The sequence below is a fragment of the Stomoxys calcitrans genome, chromosome 4 (genome assembly GCF_963082655.1).
Source record: "Stomoxys calcitrans chromosome 4, idStoCalc2.1, whole genome shotgun sequence".
Classification (NCBI taxonomy): domain Eukaryota; kingdom Metazoa; phylum Arthropoda; class Insecta; order Diptera; family Muscidae; genus Stomoxys; species Stomoxys calcitrans.
The window spans coordinates 29,645,240-29,669,752 of NC_081555.1; the positions used below are offsets into that span (position 1 = coordinate 29,645,240).

Here is a 24,513-nt window from a genome sequence, read left to right on the forward strand (position 1 = left end):
GTGATTCTTTTATAAGTCTTGATATAATTTTTGAATTTCATGGAAATCGGCTCAGATTTAGATATAGCGATTTGGACTAAATTGCAACTAAATAGTCATTTGTAATTCAATTCTCACGCAATTTTGCACGAGGGACTCCTTTATAAGTCTCGACATCATTGGTTAATTTTATAGAAATCGATTCAGATTTAGATATAGCTCCCATATATTGGGTTGCCCAAAAAGTAATTGCGGATTTTTCATATAGTCGGCGTTGACAAATTTTTTCACAGCTTGTGACTCTGTAATTGCATTCTTTCTTCTGTCAGTTATTGTGCTGTTACTTTTAGCTTGCTTTAGAAAAAAGTGTAAAAAAAAGTATATTTGATTAAAGTTCATTCTAAGTTTTATTAAAAATGCATTTACTTTCTTTTAAAAAATCCGCAATTAATTTTTGAGCAACCCAATACATGTTCGCCCGATTTGGACTAGTATTGCAATAATTTGGTCATTTGTTAACCAATTCACACTAAAATTGACACAATGGATTCCCTTATTACTCCCCGCATTGCTATTGAATTTAATGGAAATCGTTTCAGATTTAGATATATCTCCCATATATATGTATCTCCCGATTTTCACTTTAAATGCCTTTGCTAAACCATTTGTCAATCGATCTTCTCAATAATTTGCACAAGTATTTACTCAAAGGCTCCTTTCGACCAAAATATGTGCGGATTTTGATCAAAATTCTACATATCAAATTTAAGCAAATTTTAAATTCGACGACTTAACCTGCATATCCAATGTGATGTAAGATTTTGTAGTAGGCCGATTTTTGTCCTCTTTGTTTTAGTTCCACGTCTTAATTGTTTGAGAGTCTCCTCCATTTTCTTTAAAAATTCATACATTTGCATTTATTTATTAAATTTTCATTATTTGCATTTTCAGATTGTAATACGTATGTATTTGGTGTGTAAATGTGCTAAAATTTTGTAAACAAAACAATTCTACGGTAACTAATAACACTTTCTAACAAATCAAAGTAAGAAAAACATATTTGTAATTATGTACAGTATATAAGAATACACAAATAACAAAATAAAGTTGGGAAAAGCATTATGCTATTCAATCGGCATTATCGAGAATGGCATCTATGAGGGCGACCACCTTTTGACGGAATCGCCGATTCTGCTTGCCCGTCATTTCTTTCAGATAGGGATGCAAACTATTGAGAAACGATTGATCCGCGTCCGGCGAGGGTGTCAACCGATAATGGCGTGGATGGTCACTTCTGCTCTTTAGCCAATCCGCAAGGTCCATAGCGGAGGCATCCGAGTTACGAGCATCCTGATGAGGCGGATGTGAAAACGTGGCATTGCACTGAGAAGGATTGTTAACAGGGATCTTATTGATACTGGGAGGGGCGTTGGCAACCGCATTGAAATTATTATTACAACTGTTCATACTGTTGTTGTTGTTATTTGGCAAGCAACTTGCCATCGTAGAGTTCAAAAAGGGCCTCTGGGCATTTGCCGCCAATGTTACTACTGCTGTATTGCAGTTGACCAGATTTGTGGCGGTGCTAGAGGTGGATATGGCAGCACCACTGCTCACCACATCCTTTTCCTGTTTTATGGCTTGCAAATTGAGAGGCTGCGGCAAAGGCAAAGGGGCGTGTTGTGTTATAGAGATGCCTCCGACGACAGCACCTTCATGTAATGACACCACCACATCACCATCCGCTATGGCCGCTACATCTCCCGAATTTGTAGAATCTTTGGTATCGTCACTGCTCACAATAGGCATATTGCTAATGCGAGTCATGGGAGGAATGTTTCCGGTTGCTGCTGCTTTACGTTGTGCTATAATGCTGGCGCTGTTCTTGAGGCGGGTCTTGGTAAAGGGTATCAAAAATTGCAAATACTTGGAGAGATAGTATTTACGTTTACCACGACCGGTACTGGTGCGAGAAAGTTTCAGTGAACGCAGAAAACTGCTGCGTATGGTGCGCCATCGTTCACGGCAATTACGCACTGAAAGGAGAAGAAAATATGAAAATGTGATGAATTTTTTTTTTTTACGATTTGATAAGGAGATTTTATGATGGAGTGGAACAATTACAAGGTTGGCGCTCAATAAAACCAACCTAAAATTTCAATGAAATGGCAACAACGCCTAAATTTGATTCGTCGTATTTAAGCTGCATTGATACGAGACATGAGAAGAAAAGCCTAACCACAATCCAATCCTCATTTGTTAGTCTGACGACTGGTTGTGCGCTTGAAGCTTTACTCTCGATTACAGGTGCCAAGTCAATACACCTATAGGAGTGGCGGACAACATGCTAGGGGTGTTTGTAGTCCACTTTGAGCCTACTCCTGAAAGGTTTGAAAATTTGTCATAATAACACCTATAGTGGCGGACAACATGGGTCTTTGTAGTCCACTTTGAGCCTACTCCTGAAAGGTTTGAAAATTGGTCGTAATACCCATTCCTAAATACAGATATTTTGTCTTTGAGTAACGAAATGAGAACACCGCACTGCTTAACGGCTAATTTCTAACTTAGCAACAGTAACGTCATTTATCCCCTCAGTAATGTTGGCGTCATTATCAACAAGACCATGGAAAGAACGTCGAGCAGCTGTTTTAAAAAACAAGTAGAGAGTTATAGTTATGCCAATATGCGTAGATGTCTCAGGCAAAATGTGATTCCTCATGCATCGAATGTTGCATTCTAATCTATTAGACAGCCAAAAACGAAACTAGTTCCCTAAGTTTGCTCACAATCTGTTAAAATGGCCTAAAATTGAAGTTCAGACTTTTATTATTTGCATCCAGCGATATGAAACAAGCTATAAACCGATTCGGACCATATTTGACACATATGCTGAAGGTCATGGGAGAAGCCGTTGTACAAAATATAAGAAATGGTGCTATGGAAAAAGTCTTATCAGCTATGGTTGGTTTTATTTTCAGATAACCTTCTTGGTCCATGTCCAACACTACTTCTACAATATAAAGAATAACCCAAAGCCAGTATGATCATCTAGTTTGCAATCTATTATTCCTGTTATTATCAAAGAAATAATAGTACATATCAACTATATTAGGTGTTTTGTTGCGGTACTTTCACACTTTAGGCGGCCGACTTAGTAAATGCTTCCTTACAGTCCCTATTGCCTTTTATTGTATATGGCAATGTGACTATCGTCAATTATTCCTATACGCTCCCTTGTACAATGCTGCAGTATTGTATTCCTTTTTCGACTGTTATACATACATTGCAACATTCAGAATTTGACTTATAACATTCACAAATAAATGGAGGACAAGAGTTCTCTATTGTAGATGTGGTTATTTCTCCAGAAAGTTTTCGAATGATACGAGCATGACTCTTAACACTAGAAAGATCAACCGGTCATTTTGACCGATTTTGCAAATTCATTCGAAATTTTCTTCGACGAAAATTTTATTCCATTATTAGGACCTCATTTTTAATGTCATATCTGTAATATACTCCCGAATACCTTTCATTTGAGTTCCATATTGACATGATCGTACAATATGCCTATTTGGGGAGTTTTGGGGTCGGGGAGGCTCCCTAGGTACATGGACCCAATTTTTATTGTAATATAATTTTCGTACTCTACACCCAAATACCTTTCCTTTGAGTCCTATATTGTCCCGATCGGTCCACTTTTGATTTTGGGTGGCGTTTTGATGGTAATGGGTAGCGCCCGACCCCATCCGATATGAAACAAGCTATAAACCGATTCGGACCATATTTGACACGTATGCTGAAGGTCATGGGAGAAGCCGTTGTACAAAATATAAGCCAAATTAGATAATAATTACGCTCTCTGGAGGCTGAAGAAGTCAAGATTCCATATCGGTCTATATGACAACTACATCAGTTTATGGATCGAATTGAATCACATTTGGCACTGTTGTTACAGGTCATAACAAAAGACGTCATGCGAAATGTCAGCCAAATCGGATAAGAATTGCGCCCTCTAGTGGCTCAAGAAGTCAAGACGCCAGATAGGTTTATATGGCAGCTATATTAGGTTATGGACCAATTTAAACCATACTCAACACAATTGCATAACTACTTCTTATTAGTGTATGTCGGTTGGGATTGTAAATGGGCTCTATCGGTCCATATTTTGATATAGCTGCCATATAAACCGCTCTTGGATCTTGACTTCTTGAGCCACTAGAGGGTCCAATTCTTATCCAATTTGACTGCAATTTTGCATGAGGTGTTTTGTTATGATTTCCAAAAACTGTGTTGAGTATGGTTTAAATGGGTCCATAACCAGATATAGCTGTCATATAAACCTATCTGGGGTCTTGAATTCTTGAGCCTCTAGAAGGCGCAATTTCTATCCGATTTGGCTGAAATTTTGCACGACATATTTCGTTATGGCTTACAATAACTGTCACAAGTTTGGTTTAAATCTATACACAACCTGATATAGTTGCCATATAAACCGATCTTGAATCTTGACTTCTTGAGCCTCCAGAAGGCCTAATTATTATCCGATTTGGCGTAAATTTTGTACATCGGCTTCTTCCATGACCTACAACATATGTGTTAAATATGGTATAAATCGGCTTTTTGTCCTGATCTTCCTATTTTAACTTCCTGAGCCCCTAAAGGCCCAATTCTTATTAGATTTGGCAAAACTGTTACACATACACTTCTACTGTGGTCTCCAACCTTCAATTCAATTGGCAAAGCAATTCTTTCTTTTATCCTTTGTTTAACTTAAAACAGATACCTGGAAAGAACTCTACAAATGCGATTAATGGTGGAGAGTATATAAGATTCGGCCCGGCCGAAATTGGCACGCTTTTACATGTTGAGTCTATACGGAACACACAAATTTATAAACCCCAAAAAAAAAACACAAATCCATTTTTATACCCTATACCACGACTTTGGTACAGTGTATTATAACTTAGTACATTTGTTTGTAACACCCAGAAGGAAGAGAGATTGACCCATTGATAAGTATACCGATTGACTCAGAATGGCTTTCTGATTCCGTCCATCCATGTTAATTTGTGTACAATCTTAAGGTCGCAATTTTCGTCCGATTGTCGTCAAATTGTACACATATGTCTTTGACGTAGAGACGAAGCCTATCGAAATCAGAAAAAATCGGTTTAGTTTTGGATATAGCTCCCATATATAAGTTCGTCCGAATTGCACTAATATTGCAATAATGTGGTCATTTGTGAACCGATTCTATCGAAAGTTGACAGGAATGATTTTTTCACGACTCTTAATATTATTGGTGAATTTCATAGAAATCGGTTCAGATTTAAATACTGATCTCATATATATGTTCGTCCGATTTGGATTAATATTGCAATTATATGGCCATTTGTAAACCGATTCTCTTGAAAGTTAGCAGGAAGGATTTTATTATGACTCCTAATATTATTGGTAAATTTTTTAAAAATCGGTTCATTTTTAGATATAGCTGCCATATAAATATTTCGCCCGATTTCCACTCCCAGAGCCACTACAAGCGCATTAATTGACCAATCTTCTCAAAATTTTGTACAACGCTTCCCTCGACAACTTTCACAATATCCATAAAATTTGGTCGAAATAGGTTCAGATTTGAATACAGCTCCCATATATATGTTCGTCCGATTTGGACTAATACTGCAATAATAAATTCAAAATTTGTCAGGAATGATTTTCTTATGACTCTCAGTATTACTAGTGAATTTCATATAAATCGGTTCAGATTTAGATATAGTTGCCGTATACATAATTCGCTCGAATTTCACTTTTAGAGCCACTGCAAGCGCATTTATTGAATAATCTTGCCAACATTTTGCACAACACTTTTCTTGACGACTACCACAATATCTAAAAAGTTTGGTTTAAATCGGTTCCGATTTAGATGTAGCTGCCATATATATATATATATATATATATATATATATATATATATATATATATATATATATATATATATGTGTGTGTGTGTGTGTCAGAATTTGGGTAATTTGCAATAATGTTGTAATTTTTAAACCGTAGTTATTACAGTTTGAACATATTTGCTCGAAATTTGATACGGATTATTTAATTACCCTTTTACCTTTTTTTATAACTACCATAGCAATCTTGTATTGTCGTTTCAGGTATTCGGTCCGAAACCTCTGATGTTCCATCCCTTTTCATTTATGGTCACATTGATTATCCGAAGGCGATGCGTCATCCTCTTACCTGCAATTCATTCTCCCATCGTCTTATGTCTATTAGCCGTGAGTGCTCAAATCAAAATTGCCTACGAACATTCCATTAAGAAACAGGTAACACTTCTCGCATATCAATATGGGCAATGGTATTATATCCACCACCATAGGATAGGGCTATACTAATTTTGTCATTTTGTTTGTAACTCTTCGAAATATTCGTCTTAGACCCCATAAAGTATTGTATATATTTTCTTGATCGTCATGGCATTTTAAGTCAATCCGTTAGCCATGTCCGTTCGCGCGTCCGTCTGCCTGTCGAAAGCACGCTAACTTTCGAAGGAGAAAAGCTGGAATTTCAAATGGGTCATATCGGTCCATGATTTTATATAGCTGCCATATAAACAGATCTTGAATCTTGACTTCTTGAACCACTAGAGGGCGCAATTCTTATCCGATTTGGTTGAAATTTCGCGTGACGTGTTCCCTTATGATTTCCAATAACTATGCTATGTATAGTTGAAATCGGTCCATGACCTGATATAGCTGTCATATAAACCGATCAGGGGTCTTGCCTTCTTGAGCCCATACGGGGCGTAATTCCTGTCCGATTTGGCTGAAATTTGTCATGACGTGTTTCGTTATGACTTCCAACTACTGTGCTAAGTATGGTTCATATTGGTTGAAATTTTACGCAATGACTTCTAGTATGGTCTCCAACATTCAATTCGATCGATTATGGTCCGAACTTGATATAGCTCCAATAGCATAGCAATTATTTTCTTTAATTCTATGTTGGCCTAAAAAGAGATACCGGGAAAAGTATAAGATTCGGGCCGGCCGAGCTTAGCCCGCTTTTACTTGTTTGATTTTAATCTCAATGGCAAGTCGAATCCTAGCAGAGTGCCTCAGGGCTAATCCTCCTTGCTGAATACCTCACAAATATCACCAGCATTAGTAAAGGCATAACAGCATCTGAATTATCTTCCTGATGTTCCTGCCGGGATTTTATCCCAGGCTAAAAGCGTCAAAGGCGGGCATTCTACCCGATGTGCCAAACCCTATCGTCTCTTGGGAGGAAGTCGGGGTCGCTCTCATGGCCTCACTTATGCCACGACAGCATGTTCACTGGGACTGTTGCAATATCATTATGTTGGACTTGCTCTCCTTCGCACTCCACAAATCACCGTTATGTATCCAAAAGTCACCGAAGTCGTATCATGTCTTCTTCCAGGGTCCGAGAATGACTTTATAGTGTAACATATCACAGTTAACCAAAAATTTAATAACAAGTTGCGTCGATTTTTAAAATTTGAAAGAAACGCTGTTGCAAAAATTTTGAGCCAAAATATGCTTTACAATGAAAAAGCTTTTACTTGGACTTTCTGGTAAACAAAAATGATTTCTAGTAACAAAAATTAACCAGGATAACCAACCTTTCAACCCCCAAGACTATATGATAACAAACATTTATTTTGTCTAACAGCAAAATGTTCTACACATGGTCCCCTTACTATTGTTTACCAACATTAACTTCTCGATAGTCTTCATATACCAAATGTAAATTTGTCGTAAGTGAGCGAATACCATACCATGTGTACTAAAGCAAAAGCTTTGCCTGCAACTTTGCAAAGTGCATGATAAAAAGCACGACTTGAAAATCAAATGCATGCAACAGCACATTCTCATGATGCAACAACATTATAAAGCTTTTCGTTGCGGTTTTTAGCAAAGCTTTTTGTTTTGTACTCTTAATGTGGCATAAATCAATAAAAGTTAATCTTGCGTAGCAGTGCGACCATCGACCATAGAAGAAAAGCTTTTTTTGTATTCAATAGCAAACCACTTGCTAGACAAGTGTTGGCCGTTTACAAATTTCCCTTCGCTTCCTCTACACTCTGGCAAGTTGTTGCGTTCCCAACAATTAATCTGCGATTGTTAAGAATAAAAGTCTCAAACATACAACAGAGAATTTTTGATTTGTTTGTATTGTAATTTCTTTGGAAGTTCTTGGAGAATTTTGTATTTCTTGAATGGGAGGCAAAGGTTCAGGAGAAATTGAATGTAGTTGATTAGGGAGGGTCTATGAAAATATTAGCAATCTATACGAACAGTGAAACTATCTAGAGGCAAAAGTTGCTGTGTTTGATTTTAGTATTAAGAGCTGGCAAACAATCGATATCCGCTTCACTCGATAGTTTCGATATATTACTTCTTAACTATTGAGACTATCGATAGTATTGACAAATCAGTCAATCCCATGGCAGCCGGTTGTATGTACCGGATTGACCCAATGAATTCCTTCATTGGCAAGGGCTGCCGCCTCAGTGTACCACACATTGCTACTACAACAACACCAACAAATCAGTTATTACAATCTCTTAATGCACGACATCCATAACTTAAGCCAGTAATTGGGATTTTAATGGGGGTTAAGAAGTCAAATTGGAGGTTAAGTACCCATACCACATTTCCGCGGACAACAATTGTGAATTCTAGATAACAAGAAGTCAGACATACAAAGAAAAACTCATACATTTTTGTTATTTTATCTTAATTTTGATGGCTTTCTACTAAAAGTTAGGTTAATCCAATAATTTTGATTAGATTAGGTAACCCAATTTTGATTAAACAAATAAACACGTGCTAAGTTCGGCCGGGCCGTATCTTATATACCCTCCACCATGGATCTCATTTGTTAAGTTCTTTGCCCGGTATCTCTTTATAGGCAAACAAAACACAATGAATAAAAATTGCTATGCTGTTGTTGCTATGTCAGGTTATAAACCGATTCGGGCCATACTTGCCTTGGATGTTTAGGACAATAGTAGATCCCATTGTGCAAAATTTCAACCGAATCGGATAAGAATAATTACAAGCGTGCGAGGAATCAGACCACTTCTTGTATAAAGACGAAGAAAATAGCTTATTTTAGTCGTCATTTTCAAGAGGCATTGAACACGAAAGACACCTGGAGATATATTAAGTCAATTGAAATAGGAAGTGATAATGCATCAATTGGTAATCATGTTGATTTGGATGAGATTAATAGCAGTTTCTTGAACATATCTTTTCCTGAGCCAAACGTACATTTCTATGACAGTGAATTTAGTAACGTTAACCATAGTAGTAACAACACCTCAACATACCTACGTTTGGATTTTGAGTGTTTTGAAAAAAGCGACGATAGTTAGCGCTGTAGAATCGATAAAGCGGAATGACATTGGTTCTGATGGTATTGACCCGCGTTTTTTTTTCAGGATAATTCTACCCTTTATTCTTCCGTATATGTGCCATCTTTTAAACAATATTATTTTAAGGAGTTGCTATCCAAAGTCTTGGAAACGGGCATACGGGATAGTCCCAATACTAAAGAATAAACAGGAATTTAGACCAAAAGCAATACTTCCATACATCTCTAAGATATTTGAAACTCTAGTCAAAAGGAAAATATTAGGATATATTGCGAATAATTCGCTGCTAACAGATTTTCTGGTTTCCGATCAAAGCACAGTTGCACTACTGCACTTTTGAAAGTAGTTGAAGATGTAAGGAGTGATATTGATAGCGATAAACTTACTTTTTTTGTTCTTTTAGATCATTCAAAGGGATTTGATTCCGTTGATCCCAATATAATTTGCCTTAAACTGAAACATTTATTTAAATTCTCTGAAAGAACAACGGATCTTATATTTTCCTATCTTTTAAATAGAAGCCAATAGTTATCTTCCAGTCTCAAGAGGTGTTCCACAGGGGTCTGTATTGGGTCCACTCCCTTTTTCCTTATATAGCAATGACCTTCCTGGACAGTTGCGGAACTGTGGTATTCATATGTATGCCGACGATGTACAGCTGTATATGAGCTCTTCGCCGGAGAGGCTGGTCGATGGCGTACTTCGCCTTAATAGTGAATTGGATAAGATAAACACATGGACAAACGCCAACGGACTACTTTTAAAGTCAAAGTACCTTGTGTTGGTAGGAATGGGGTGACAATGTCGCCCAATCTTCATGTGGCAATTGCTGGAGCCCCAATTGAGTACGTCAGTGGGCTGGACCTATGGCTTTTTACGAAACTTATATATGAGTCGACAGTACACCTCTTTGTCCATAAGAATGCTTTTGGCTACGACATTTATTCTGCCGAAACTATTATACTCTTGCGTGGTTTTTTACGGTTGTGATGTAACTTATAGGAATATATTGCACATAGCCTTTAACGATGTTTTAGATATATTTTTGGTTTGCGTAAAGATATCGGGTATCTGACTTTGCCAGACAAGTATATGGTGTCTCATTTAATTCGTTCCTTAGGATACGCTCGTTGCAAATGTTCGACAAGATTATTTATATCAATGAACCGTCATCTCTGGCTTCTGTATTGCGTTTTGCCAACTCTACTAGATGTAAAAAAGTAAAACAAATACGTCACCAATATCGTGTATCCGAACAACAGTTCTTTGTTAATGCCAAACGTCTCTGGAATTATCTTCCAAATAGTATTCAAATTATAAGTAATGAACGACAGTTCAAATATTCGATTTACAATCATTTTAATAAATTATTGGTTTTGTCCTTTTTATAACTTTTTATTTATTTATTTAATCAGTAACTTGGATTAAAATGTTAAATGTTCTTTTAAGTTTTTTTTTCAGCTTTTTTTAAATTTTTTATCTTTTTTTTATTTATATATTTCATCAATAACTTTGCTTATATTATTAAATATTTTTTACCGATTATTGTTCTATTTAATGAAAATTTTTTGAACTCATTGTATTTATCAATTTGCCAACCCATGCTTTATATAAGACATTGTCTTTTGCATGGGTTTTATCATAGCAAAATAATATAAGTGCGCCCTCTAGAGGCTGAAGAAGTAAAATGAGGAGATCGTTTTATATGGAAGCTATATAAGGTTCTAGACTAATTCGAACCACTCTTGGTACATCCTGTAAATGTCATTGAAGAAACTCATAGTACAAAATTTAACCTAAACCGGATAAGAATTACGCCCTCTAGAGGCTCAAGAAGTAAAATCAGGAGATCGGTTTATATGGGAGCTACATTAGGTTATAGGCCGATTCAGACCATATTTACTAAATATTAAATCAAACCATATTTATTAAATCAATTAAGTGTCAATGAAGACATCATAATAAATTTCAGCAAAATCGAATAAGAATTATGCCCTCTAGAGGTTCAAGAAGTAAAATCAGGAGGTTGGTTTATATGGGAGCAACATCAGGTTCGCTTTACTACTTCGAAAGTTAGCGTGCTATCCACAGACAGACGGACGCTTCGACTTAATATATTAAGACGATAAAGAATATATATACTAGACATGTGCACGTGAGTGATTTTTCACTCAGGATCACGCACGCTCACGAGACAAAAAAGGCTTTTTTTATGACGACTTACGTTCACATACACTCACAAGACAAAAATTTTATTTCATAACAAAACATTTGATTGCTATTAAAAATCGCTCGCGAAACAATTACAAAATGTTAGCAATTTTTTCGAAAGCAGAATAGAATACTAACCCACCAACACTAAGTCGTGATTTTCTTATGAACCCTAAATCGTGATTTTCATATGAACCCTAAGTCGTGATTTTCTTCGTGATATCTCGTGGCTCGGGATTTTCTCGTGAGCTCACGCACGAAGAATTTTAATTCAATAACGCTCACGCACGATCACGTGCTTAGATATGGATCTCACTCACGAATCACATGACTCACTTTTCTGAGAGTTCCTGGGTCTTGACACTCAACAGAATCAAGCAGACGAAAGATAGAACACAACAATCTGCTACAACAACAAAAAACTTGATTATAAAAGAGGAAACATTTATAACAAGTTTGCACTGAACATCTGACATGCACTGCACTGCTACTGTACTGTAAATAGTACTTCACTCCTGCGGAAGCTGGAAAAAGAATCAGGATTCCAAGGAGTAGAATACTGCGAAAGCGCCCAAAAAGACCATCCAATTTCGAGTAGTTCAGCAGAGTCGAGTCAAGCCCCACACACAGGCACCTAAAGGAAAATCGCGCTATGGGGAACAAAGTAAGATCGACTTTTACTTTTTTAAGCCAAGGTAGCCAGGTAGCACAACAGAGACAAGCTGGCGCACGCAGTCAAAATACATATTTGCCCATGAACATTCCATTAAGGACAAGGGGCAAACTTCTCGCATATCAATGAGTGCTGTCCGATAAGGGACCTACTTTTTAGAGCTGAGTCCGAACAGAGTGGCGAAGTGCGAAACATCTTCGGGGAGAAGTTTTTACATGGCATAGTACCACGCAAATGTCGCCAGCATTAGGAGGGGATAAAAACCGCTGACACAGAGACAAGCTGGTGCACGCAGTCAAAATACATATTTGCCCATGAACATTCCATTAAGGACAAGGGGCAAACTTCTAGCATATCAATGTATGCTGTCCGATAAGGGACCTACTTTTTAGAGCTGAGTCGAAACAGAGTGGCGAAGTGCGAAACATCTTCGGGGAGAAGTTTTTACATGGCATAGTACCACGCAAATGTCGCCAGCATTAGGAGGGGATAAAAACCGCTGACATTTTCGTGATGTGCTCGCTAAGATTCGGGCGCATCCAGCGTCATAGGCAGACATGATAACCTCTGCGCTACGGTGGTCTCCACTACTTTATGCAGACACAACCGAAACACAACCGAGTAACTTGACTGGTGTGACCATTTTCTAATCTTACTGCTGCGGCAGTAAGATTAGTAAATGTAGTCTAATCACAATTCGACACCAACCATCATCGTCGGAGTTACAATAGGGATCCAAAAGTCGTATTTCGACTAATACAATTAATCTCCTTTTTGAATAAAAAAGTCGAAAACTCGAAGTCGACTTTCACTATTTAAGAAAACAGTCGAAAAGTCGATTTCCCTCTGCAAAAGTTAAAAAGTCAAAAAATTTACTTTTTGCAAAAATCAACTTTTTATCAAAAAAGTTGAAAAAACGAATTTCGGCAAAGTCCAAAATAGATTTTTTGTCGCAACTTTAAGTAACAGCCTTGTTTGTTTGTTTACTTTATAATTGGGATTCATTATCCTAATTATTGCTCACTTTGTAGTTAATTGCTAGTATGATTCACCTATCTAGATTCAATATTAACGGCATCATATAGTAGAACGTGGAATAGTAGAACCTGGCCTTTGAGCAGTAGTTGTCACTTAATCTATAATTCCCTCTGCGGTCCAGTAGAACTTTACCTATTGCATAGGCCGATTGATCATCTGGCACCTATTCTACAACTCCCTCTGCGAACCAAAATAACTCTTAATTAGCCATGGTGTGTTATTTTTATAAATCACTGTTTAAATGTTATTTGTTAGTATGTAGGTATGTATTACTCACATTACCAGCTGAGGTACTGTCTGTAGTACTATAGAACCACGACTAACACGCCACATTCCGGAATTCGGTTTGCACGCGCTCTCCACGCATGGGGAGGCGCCCCCTCGGCCGGCAGGGGCGGGTGGAGAGTCGTAGGAACGAACTAAGCTACAATGAATGGCGAGAAAAGTCAAACAATCAGGTAATATGGTACCAGTTTGTTGCGAATAGTTGGGCCGCTTTAATGATGTGGGTAAGATAAGAAGTTTCAATCATATGGTTAATGGTGCGAAAACTACAGTGGACAGGATGGACTGAGTCACTCGGGCAGAGGGACAAGTCAATTGTTCTTCGTGACGGGCACAATAATTGCAACAAAAGCAATAAAGGCAATTCATGGCCTGATTGAATATTTCCGGCATTATTACGGCAGCAGGTATGCTATCTAGCGCCCCATTTGGTCGCTATATTCATGTCTAAGATTAGCATACAAATATGCCAAAAGTCTATATAGAGACGAGGTAGAATTTATACACAAGCTTTGCAAGGCAAGTTAAGCGATTCTACACTGACAATAGACGTGTCCAATGAACCGACAGACTTAACAAGTGGGCCAGTTTAAGTTTGAAAGTTTAGATGGACAAGGTGCGGGTCTCATAATAGAAAGTTGAAAGACTGTGTATCAGAAGCCATGTTGCTGGGGGGTAATAAATCACCGCTTCTGCGGGTGACAGAGACTATAGTCTACTAAGGACACTGGGAGGCAACCGTAGCGCAGAGGTAAGCATGTCCGCCAATGAGTCTGAACGCCTGGGTTCAAATCCTGGCGAGACTATCAGAAAAAAAATTTCAGCAGTGGTTTTCCTCTCCTAATGCTGGCAACATTTGTGAGGTACTATGCCATGTAAAAACTTCTCTCCAAAGAGATGTCGTACTGCGGCTCGCTGTTCGGATTCGTCTTTAAAAAGGAGGCCCCATATCATTGAGCTTAAACTTGAATCGGACTGCACTCATTGATATGTAAGAAGTTTGCCCTTGTTCCATAGAGGAATATTCATGGGCAAAATTTATTGTATTTGTACTAAGGATACTCAACTGTTATGACGGGCACCCAATCTTTGGGTTGATCACCATAAATGGTCGACTAGGGGTCCTCGATTTTGGAGGGTTTTCAACCCGTCTACTATACAAACAATGTAATAATACTTGTAAGAGGTAGGAATCCGAATCAGCTATGCAGAAGGGCCAAAGGGTATTGGAGTTGGCTGACAACCGAAATGGGCCTGAATCCCAGGATAGTTCACTGACACTACAGGAGCGTGATTAGACCAAGACTCAGTAGTTTGGTGCATAGGTTCAGAAAACATGTCGAGGCGTTGAGGACCATGCATATCATGGCAAAATGCAAATTTGTCCATGAAAGAACAGGAACAAACTTCTAACACATCAATGAGCTCTGTCCGATTCAATTTTATGATAAGAGCCTCCTTTTCATAGCCGAGTTCGAACGGTGTGCTGCAGTGCGACATATCTTCGTGGAAAAGTTTTTATGTGGCTGTCATACCAAATGGTTCAGTACCTCACAAATGTCGCCAGCATTAGGAGGGGATAAACACCGCTGAAAATTTGTGGATGCTCTTGCTAGAATACGAACCCAGTCGCGCAGGGTCATAGGCGGAAATCCTAATCTCAGCGCTACGGTGGCCTTCCTAAGAGGGCACAGTAGACTGTTCTAGATATCCGGCCCATAGACATACAGATTAAGTATGAAACGGCCACTACGGCTATAAGACTCATGGCGATTGGAGGATGGGAGCAGGTCATGCCATCGCTTTACAATCGAGGCGTCGAAAGGAAGCCTGAATGGTTTCGGATCGGATACCTGAAACGACACTTGGTGACTAGTGCAAAGGCACGGTCTTGGATTAATGGAACTCTGGTATTACCATCTGGAAGTCTATGCTACGCAGATGAATCAAAGCTGGAAGATGGAATCGCCCAGTAGGTCTACATTGAGGACTCAGGGACCGAGATCTAATTCGGACTGCTTGGCCATAATACAGTCCTGCATACGAAGATCAGTGCGATGACGAAATGCATGAGGTAGTGTGGTGTTACAGCTATTACGTCGAATGTTAAACTCTCAATGGACAATAAATTGGCCATCAGGACTATAATAATCAGAAAAAGTCACGAACAGTCTAAGAGTGTAAGAAGGATGTTTACGGCTTCTCTGAAGATGGTAAGATCCGCGACGTTTGAGTTCCGAGTACATCGAATGTGAAACACTTTACGAACAGAAAATTGGCCATCGGGACTATAGTATCCAGGGAAGGTCACGAACAGTCTAGAAGTGAAAGAAGGAGGTTTACGCCTTCTATGAGGATGGTAAGATTCTCGTAGTTTGTGTGCCGAGTACATTGAATGTTAAACTCTTTATGGACAGTAAATTGGCCATCGGAATATATAATAATCAGAAAAGGTCACGAAAAGTCTAGGAGTGTAAGAAGGAGGTTTACGCCTTCTCTGAGATTGGTAAGATCCGCGTCGTTTGGGTGCCGAGTACATCGAATGTGAAACACTTTACGGATAGTAAATTGGCCATCGGGACTATAATAATCAGGGAAGGTCACGAACAGTCTAGGAGTATAAGAAGAAGGTTTACGCCTTCTCTGAGATTGGTAAGATCCGCGTCGTTTGGGTGCCGAGTACATCGAATGTGAAACACTTTTCGGATAGTAAATTGGCCATCGGGACTATAATAATCAGGGAAGGTCACGAACAGTCTAGGAGTGTAAGAAGAAGGTTTACGCCTTCTCTGATGGTAAGATCCGCGTCGTTTGGGTGCCGAATACATCGAATGTGAAACACTTTACGGGCAGTAAATAGGCCATCAGAACTATAATAACCAAGGAAGGTCACGAACAGTCTAGGAGTGAAAGAAGGAGGTTAACGCCTTTTCTGAGAATGGTAAGATCCTCTTCGTTTGGGTGCCGAGTAAGGGAGAACGAAAGGGCAGACAGTCAAGAGTCACGGTGCTCTTGATGAATTCAATGCCTTCAAGAGCGTCGCAGTCCGAGAAAAGGGAGTGGGTAACTAACGCGCATGCAATACTGAATATCTGATACGGTCCGCAGGGCGATAAAAGTGTTATGGGGAGATCCGGATAATGAAAAGAAAAGGCTATAAATGAGAGAAAACAGGAAGGAGGCCAGTATGGGTTTTGGTAACTAAACGAGTCACATGGTACTATGGGAGACAATTGACAGCGGTATTAATCCATTGGTGAGGTATTCAACCTTTCAAACTTCTCTACCAAGTATTGTTAAACTTAAATCGGACAACACTTATTGATGTGAGAGAAGTCTCTCTCGTTACTTTGTGGAATGCTCCTGGGCAAACTAACAACAGTAATGGCTGATGACCTGCGGCAAAGCAAAATCAAACCTTGGTTATATGGTATTTAAAAAAATTCTAATAGTTCTGACTCAAACGTATCAGATAAATCTTTGCAATTCCGAACGTTATACTTAAGGTGGAGTTACATACTAAAAGTTAGTTACACACTAAAAATGAAACTCTACCAACAAATCCCACAAATGCAACGCGCGAAAGTTAAACAATTTTTAACTTTGATGCCAAAAATCACTATTTCACGTATGGCAACACAGAACGACGCTCGAGTTCAATCGTCAAAGTTAAAAATTGTCCAACTTTTGCGCATTTGTGGGATTTGTTTGCAGATTTGCATTTTTAATGCGCCCGCTTAGTATGTAATTCCACCTTTAACTATATAAGGGGAAAAGCAAAGAAAACATTGCTTACAACACAAACTATTCTGTATTTCCTCATCGATTAACCCACGATAATCAAGCTTAAGTTTCCACCTAAAGTTCATCATATCTACGTTAGTATGTTTTTTAACTACTGTGTGTTGTGTAAGTTTTTAGCTTCTCGAGACCCTAGTGCGTACCAAAAAAAGTCTATTTAGTCTAACATCAAGAACTGATTTCTTCACGTTCAACTAAAATCCAATCGAAATGCAAAAAAGCGTCAACAATAAAAGCTTTCCGTAAGTTAGAGATGCAAAGAGAGAAAAAACAACAGAAAACTAATAGACCAAACAGCAACAACAATTACAACAACGATAAGTCAACTACTGCAGCACATGCAAGCGTTTTCCTCCAATGTCGCGAATCAAACACACGCGAAAACGAATGCATGTGCTTACGAATAATTGCACAGACTATTTACTCGTACATCGTATGGATAGGCTTGTGCGTGTGTGTGTGCGCGCGAGTGAGTAGCACCGAAAATGCACACTCTAGAAAATACAAAGTGCAACAGCAGCGTTGACATGTGTGTATGTATAACCCATGCGAAATGAAATAGATGGGAGCAAATCAGTGTGTCAGTGTTGTCGCTGGCAAAAATGGTTTTTAGAATGAAATTAGAAGATAACTTATGATGATTTCGATTGTGCAAAAAAGTTTAGCATTTTTTCAAAATGTTGCACTGAATTGAAATTTTGTGGTCGTTTGTCCAAACAAATGTAACCCAAACACTGGGTGTAGTGGAAAAATGTTGTATTTCTTACATCGTGCCAAGTCTACGGTGGAGAATGTCGCATCTAAAATCAGCTTCTTCTGTTCAAGCAAAATTTGATTTGAGAAAATTACGGTATCTAAGGGTTTATATGGGAACTATATCAGGTTATAAACCAAATTAGACCGTACTAAGCACAGTTGTTGGAAGTTATAACAGAAAACTACGTGCAAAATTTCAGCCAAATCGGACAAAAATTTCGGCTTCCAGAGGCTCAAGCAATCAAATCGCGAGATCAGTTTATATGGAATCATATGTAAATCTGAACGGATTCGGCCCATTTGCAATCCCCAATGACCTACATCAATTTTAAGTATATATTCAAAATTTAATGCGGCTAGCTCTGCGCATTCGACTACCTTCGTAATTTCGACAGACGGACGGACGGACATGGCTAGATCAAGAATATATATACTTTATAGGGTCTTAGACGAATATTTCCAGGTGTTATAAACGGAATGACTAGATTATTATACCTCCATACTGTGGTGGGTATAAAATGGAAAAGTTAACGCGTTTTATTTATCTAACGGCATATTAGATGCAATGCTAGAAAGTTCTTTATCCAAAGACGAGGAAGCTATTTCGACCATATTATTTGGTCGAAATGACCAGAAACTAGGGGAAACGATCTACCATAAACCTAAAACGGACTGACCGATTGGGTATCAAATTATAGGACAGAGAGTACATTGTTTAGACTATTACAGCTCATCCAGCTTAGGAGAAGTCCAGTCAGACTTACCTAGAGATGGGATTTTACCGGGTAAACTCCCAATGAGTGGGTATTCACCCAATAAATACCCTTTTTGGGAATTTATATATTTTCAGATATTTTGGTAACTGAAAAAATTTGTTGTATATAAACCTGATCTTCCGATCTCATAAAATCAGACTTTAGTTACATATAGCCGCTATAAAGAACAATCTCCAGACTTAAAGTCTTGAGGCAATAAATAGATGAAATTTGGCACAGTGAGTTTTGGTAGACCCCTAGCAACTTATAAGAGATGTGGGCCAGATCGGACCATATTTGCATATAGCTCCCATATATACCGACCGTTTATTACCAGATTTCGATTAAATTTGCCGCAGTGAATTTTGGAAAACCCCTTTCCATTCCTGTCAAATGTAGTTCAGATAGGACCATATATGGATATATCGGCCATATAGACTGATCCCCGATATAGAGTATTGAGCCCATAAGAGAAACATTTTTCATCCGATTTCGATGAAATGTGTCACTGTAAGTTTTCGTAGACCCTTACCCATTCCTGTTAGATGTGGTCCAGATCGGACCATATTTGGATATAGCTGTCATATAGACCGATCTTCCGATATGGAGTGTTGAGCCCATAAAAGGACCATTTTTATCCTATTTCGATGATATTTGGCACAGTGAGATTTGGAAGACTTCTACACCTTTTTGTAAAATATGGTTCAGATCGGACCATATTTTGATATAGCTGCCATATAGACCGATCTCCACTCCGATCCCCTCCTTATGCTGGCTATATTTGTGAGGTACTGTACCATTTGGTATGGCAGCAATGTAAAAACTTCTCCACAAAGAGGTGTCGCACTGCGGCACGACGTTGGGAGTCGGCTTTGAAAAGGAGGTCTCTTATCATTGAGCTTAATTTGAATCGGACAGCACTCATTGATATGTGAGAAGTTTGCTACTGTTTCTTAATGTAATGCTCAGTACGAGTACCAACGGCAGCCGTGTACCAACGGCTTGCCGAACAACGACACCACTAAGAAGAGAAATTTTACAGGCTGATTAGGTCACAAATGACGCCTAGCACTAAAAGGGTATAACAGCTTTGCTGGGAATATACTGTCCCCCAGACACCACTTGTATGACACTACTTGTTAGAGAAGTTTTTATATGGCTGGATACCTTACAAATATTGCTACCATTTGTAAGGGAATCACCACCGCTTAAAAATTGTTTTCTGATATTCACGACGGAATTTGGACGCAGGCTTTCGGCGTCATGGAATATCACAAATTCCCCCTCATTATACCCACCACCAGGATGGGGGTGTACTAATCTAGTCATTCTGTTTGTAACACCTCGAAATATTGATCTGCGACTCCATAAAGTACATATATTCTGGGTGGTCTTGACATTGTGAGTCTATCCATCCGTCCGTCTGTCGAAAACTTTATAGCGGTCTAACGCGTAAAGCTAGCAGCATTAAATTTTGCATACTTTTTATTGATTTAGGTCGATTGGGGATTGCAAGTGGGCCATATCGGTTCAGATTTGGATATATACCCCATATAAAGCGATCCCATGATTTGACTTCTAGAGCCCCTAGAAGCCTCAATTTTCAATCAATTTGGCTAAAATTTTGAACAAAGAGTTAAGTTATGACTTCCAACATCCACGCCTAGTATGATCCGAATCGGTCTGTAAACAGATATATCACCCTCATAAACCGATACCCGGATTTGACTTCTAGAGTCCTTAGAATCCTCGATTTTCATCCAATTTGGCTGTAATTTGAAGCAAAGACTTGAGTTATGACTTCCAATGTCCATGTCGAGTATGATCCGAATCTGTCTATTAACAGATATACCCCCATATAAACCGGTCCCCGGATTTGGCTTCTTGAGTCCTTAGAATCCTCATATTTCATCCGATTTGGCTGAAATTTGGAACAAGGACTTGAGTTATGACTTCCAACATACATGGCAAGTTTGATCTGAATCGGTCTGTAAACAGATATATCCCCCATATAAACCGATCCCCGGATATGACTTTTTTAGCCCTTAGAGCCCTAAATGTTTACCTTATTAGGCCTAAATTTTGCCCAAAACCTATGCTATGACTTACAACATCAGTGCCATGTTTTAACCGAATAGGTCAATATTTTGATGAAGGTCCCCCTAAGTACCTATATCCCGATATGACTTCTTCAAACCAAAATAATTCATATACAAACTCAGTTAATAAGGGTGCATTTTTAGAGGAATCCATGATGGTGGATACCAAAGATTCGGTTCGGCCGAACTTAGCACGCTTTTACTTATTTAAGTCTTAAAATGATACGATCGATCTACATGTCTATACCTACGCGTCCATAAAAATCAACTCGGCCTGTGTCGTCCCGAAAGGCTTCCGATTAACCAAGTTTATTGACGGCTGCCCTCGGGCCCTCAAATCTTTTGCTCTTTTATCCTTCCTTACTCCGTTATGGCCCGGGACCCAAACCATGCAGATCGTCACACTCAGAAAAGGCGTTAATCTTCATCCTACATTCCATCAGTTTCCTGTTCAAGATCATTCCCAAGTATTTGACCTTTTCGGTTATCGAAATTGAGGAAACGTGGTGCATCAAATCGGCCTACCTTCATCTACCTCGTGAAAAGCTAGATTTTAGCCTTCTTTGGGTTAACATTCAGACCCCTAGTCCATCCCAGTCGTATGCCATCTCCCTCTAAGACACTTTCGGCATTTCTGCATAGCTGATTTAGATCCCTATCCTTAGAAGAGTTACAATATCGTCTGCATAGCAGATTCCGAATTATCACAACCTAATCACGATTTTACCAGGAATCTATGACCTGTAGCCTTTCCTGAGTGTTTATCATGTTCAAAATGGCCGTACTTCTTTCAAGCTGGCGCGTTTTAAGCCGCAGTGTCTAATATTAATATCTATAGGTTATATGTTCAATATTTCAGCGATTATACCTTTAGTTTTTTGAAAAGGCAAAAAAAAATTAAAATACCAATTTCAAGTTACAATCCACCTGAGCATACATTCTAATCAAAGGCCAATGCGGCAACCCTAATTGAAACACTCATACACAAATTGACATTCATACGTGCGAACACATGCAAGTAGATATGCGTTATATTTTGCATTGAACAGACACCGTTGCGTCGCGAGAGAGTGAGTGGGATACCGCCCGCCACCTCCCGCAGAAAATGTGACAGATTGTTGTAATAGAACGCTGCCAATCGACACAATGCCAAACATATAGAACAGCGCGGCTTCAACAGAACTTACATGCAAAGTGTGTATGTGCTTGTGTGTGTGTGTGCTGTTTGGGTTTGAGAATTTACTTGATTGCATACTGGCACTATGTCACGGTGGGGATATGTTGTTTGTAATGTTTGTTGGCTGGCTGGTTGGTTGGTTGGTTGTTGGATGATATTGTGGTTACTTACCCGTATCTTTTGTTTCATTGGCCACCTCTTGCCAAGCTTTTTGTATTTCATCTTTTTTGCTATACTCAGGCAATGTGGAATTCCAGAGACAAGGTTTCGATTCTACCAGTTGCACAAATTTTACATTGAATACGGGATCATCTTTACGGCTGCTCATGATGATAACAGACGACGACGACGACTGGGTTAGGTTGCTGCTGCTGCCACCCCCAACGCCACCAATGTTGCTGCTGCAGTTTTTGTGGGTGGCGTTCCTAGAACACAGTGGCTCGTCGTCAAGTGCCGCACTTGCAGCAGGGGTTGTTAAGTGTGACGTGGTAATGGTTGATATTTTGCAACTACTTTGCTGTTCAATGATGTTAAGGTAATCCACCGCCTATTTGATGCTGCTGCAGCAATGCAGTCTTTTTAGACTTGCCTTGCCCCAACAGTCAGCAATTTGATACGATGTTGCACAACTCTCAAAGTCAAGTTACAAGCTTATGAAGCTAATGTGTGTAGTGTATGTATGCTGAACAATATTCTTGGTCCAAAGCCACCTCCTCCTCCTTTTGCTTCTCTTTGTGCACTGCGTGAAAGCAAAAGTTCCCGAAACTAGGTTGCAGCAAGTAACAAATGTTTTCTGGCAGACAGTGCGTGTCTGTGTATGTGTGTATTGGTGTTTTTGAGTGTTGCTGATTTTTCTATGAGGCCTCTGTGATTTTAATGCGCGCGCTACGTTAGACCGACGACTGTCTGCCTTTACTATGCAGTTTAGAATATTAGCAGAAGCAAAAAAGCCCAACCTAACTCAACGGCTGTTGAGTAGAAACTGAGCGCATACAAAAAGCGCGCAAAAATACCGATACATAGACACCACACATACAGCGAAATACCTACTCGTAATGCCCAACGAAAGCTGCTGTTGTTGTTAATGCAGTTGCAGTTGGCTCTGTCATCTTTACTGCAAATTGAATGCAAATCACTTGGCGACCAAATCAATAATAACACACCGAGCAATTAACTGTGAACACTTAACTCCGGCCATTAGGCCGACAAATGTTTGACGAATGGGCGCCACTAAAACCCAAGTAGGTTCAAATGGCCTAGTTAACCTGCCAGGGCTTGGATGATGATGATGATGCATTTCTTATACCTGCTTAAGCCTATCCCTTTTGCTTATTAGCACAATGACACATTTCAAACAAATGTTGATAGGAGGACGGACAAGAGTCCATCTTGTAATAATGCTCGCTCATGCCCTAGCAGCACTATGTGCACTACCACCCCCCGCATGCAATGTGCTAGCAATGGCAAGCTTTTTCTAGATGACGTCATTCTAGCCTCATATAAAACTACAATGAATCGAGGAAATGCAGCATTTGCTACGTTTTCTTCTTTTTTGCATTTTTATTCCACTTCGGCAGCTTAGTCAGCCAACTACAGTTATGATGCCCGATGGCAAAGCCTTAAGCTTATTATTCTCTTTCTCGGTATTTTGATTGTGGCAAAGCTTTTGCCTGCAAATAATGTGCATTCGAATAGTTGAACATCTAGCTGCACTCATAATGTGCATCAGGGATGGAATACACAATTTTTTTTTGGTACTAAAAATATATTTTTTGGACCAAAAGAGTTCTTTTTGGTTTTTCATAATGATTTCAAAAGGATGCGAGTGCAAATTTGGGAAAGGGTACTTAAACTACCCTTTCCTTGGGAAAGGTTTCATAAACTACACTTCCCTTGGGAAAGGGTACTAAAACTATCCCTTCCCTTGGGAAAGTGCACTAAAACTGCTCTTTCCCTTGGGAAAGTGTACCAAAACTTTCCTTTCCCTTGGGAAAGGGTACTAAAACTATTCTTTCCCTTGGGAAAGTGTACCAAAACTATCCACTCATAATGTGCATCAGGGATGGAATACACAATTTTTTTTGGTACTAAAAATATATTTTTTGGACCAAAAGAGTTCTTTTTGGTTTTTCATAATGATTTCAAAAGGATCCGAGTGCAAATTTGGGAAAGGGTACTTAAACTACCCTTTCCTTGGGAAAGGTTTCATAAACTACACTTTCCTTTGGGAAAGGGTACTAAAACTATCCCTTCCCTTGGGAAAGTGCAATAAAACTGCTCTTTCCCTTAGGAAAGTGTACCAAAACTTTCCTTTTCCTTGG

At 39.0% G+C, this 24,513-nt stretch overlaps 2 protein-coding genes across 4 annotated transcripts in view; one reads left to right on the top strand and one right to left on the bottom strand.

The window, feature by feature from the left end:
- Nucleotides 1-24,513, top strand: part of LOC106091229 (general odorant-binding protein 19a) — a 75,434-nt gene that overhangs the window by 20,746 nt on the left and 30,175 nt on the right. For 2 of the 3 annotated variants that reach the window (XM_059368045.1, XM_059368043.1), the window contains exon 2: nucleotides 6,150-6,320. In XM_059368045.1, the coding sequence (XP_059224028.1) occupies nucleotides 6,150-6,320 (171 nt within the window). Of the gene's footprint in view, nucleotides 1-930; nucleotides 1,025-6,149; nucleotides 6,321-24,513 lie in introns of all 3 variants that reach the window. The other variant, XM_059368044.1, reaches the window with a different exon arrangement.
- On the bottom strand, nucleotides 927-23,157 carry LOC106095482 (uncharacterized). Its single transcript, XM_059368042.1, has 2 exons — nucleotides 22,364-23,157; nucleotides 927-2,015 (listed from the first exon to the last, which is right to left on the bottom strand). The coding sequence occupies exons 1-2, from the start codon at nucleotides 22,518-22,520 to the stop codon at nucleotides 1,108-1,110; spliced, it is 1,065 nt and encodes a 354-aa protein (XP_059224025.1). The 5' UTR covers nucleotides 22,521-23,157; the 3' UTR covers nucleotides 927-1,107.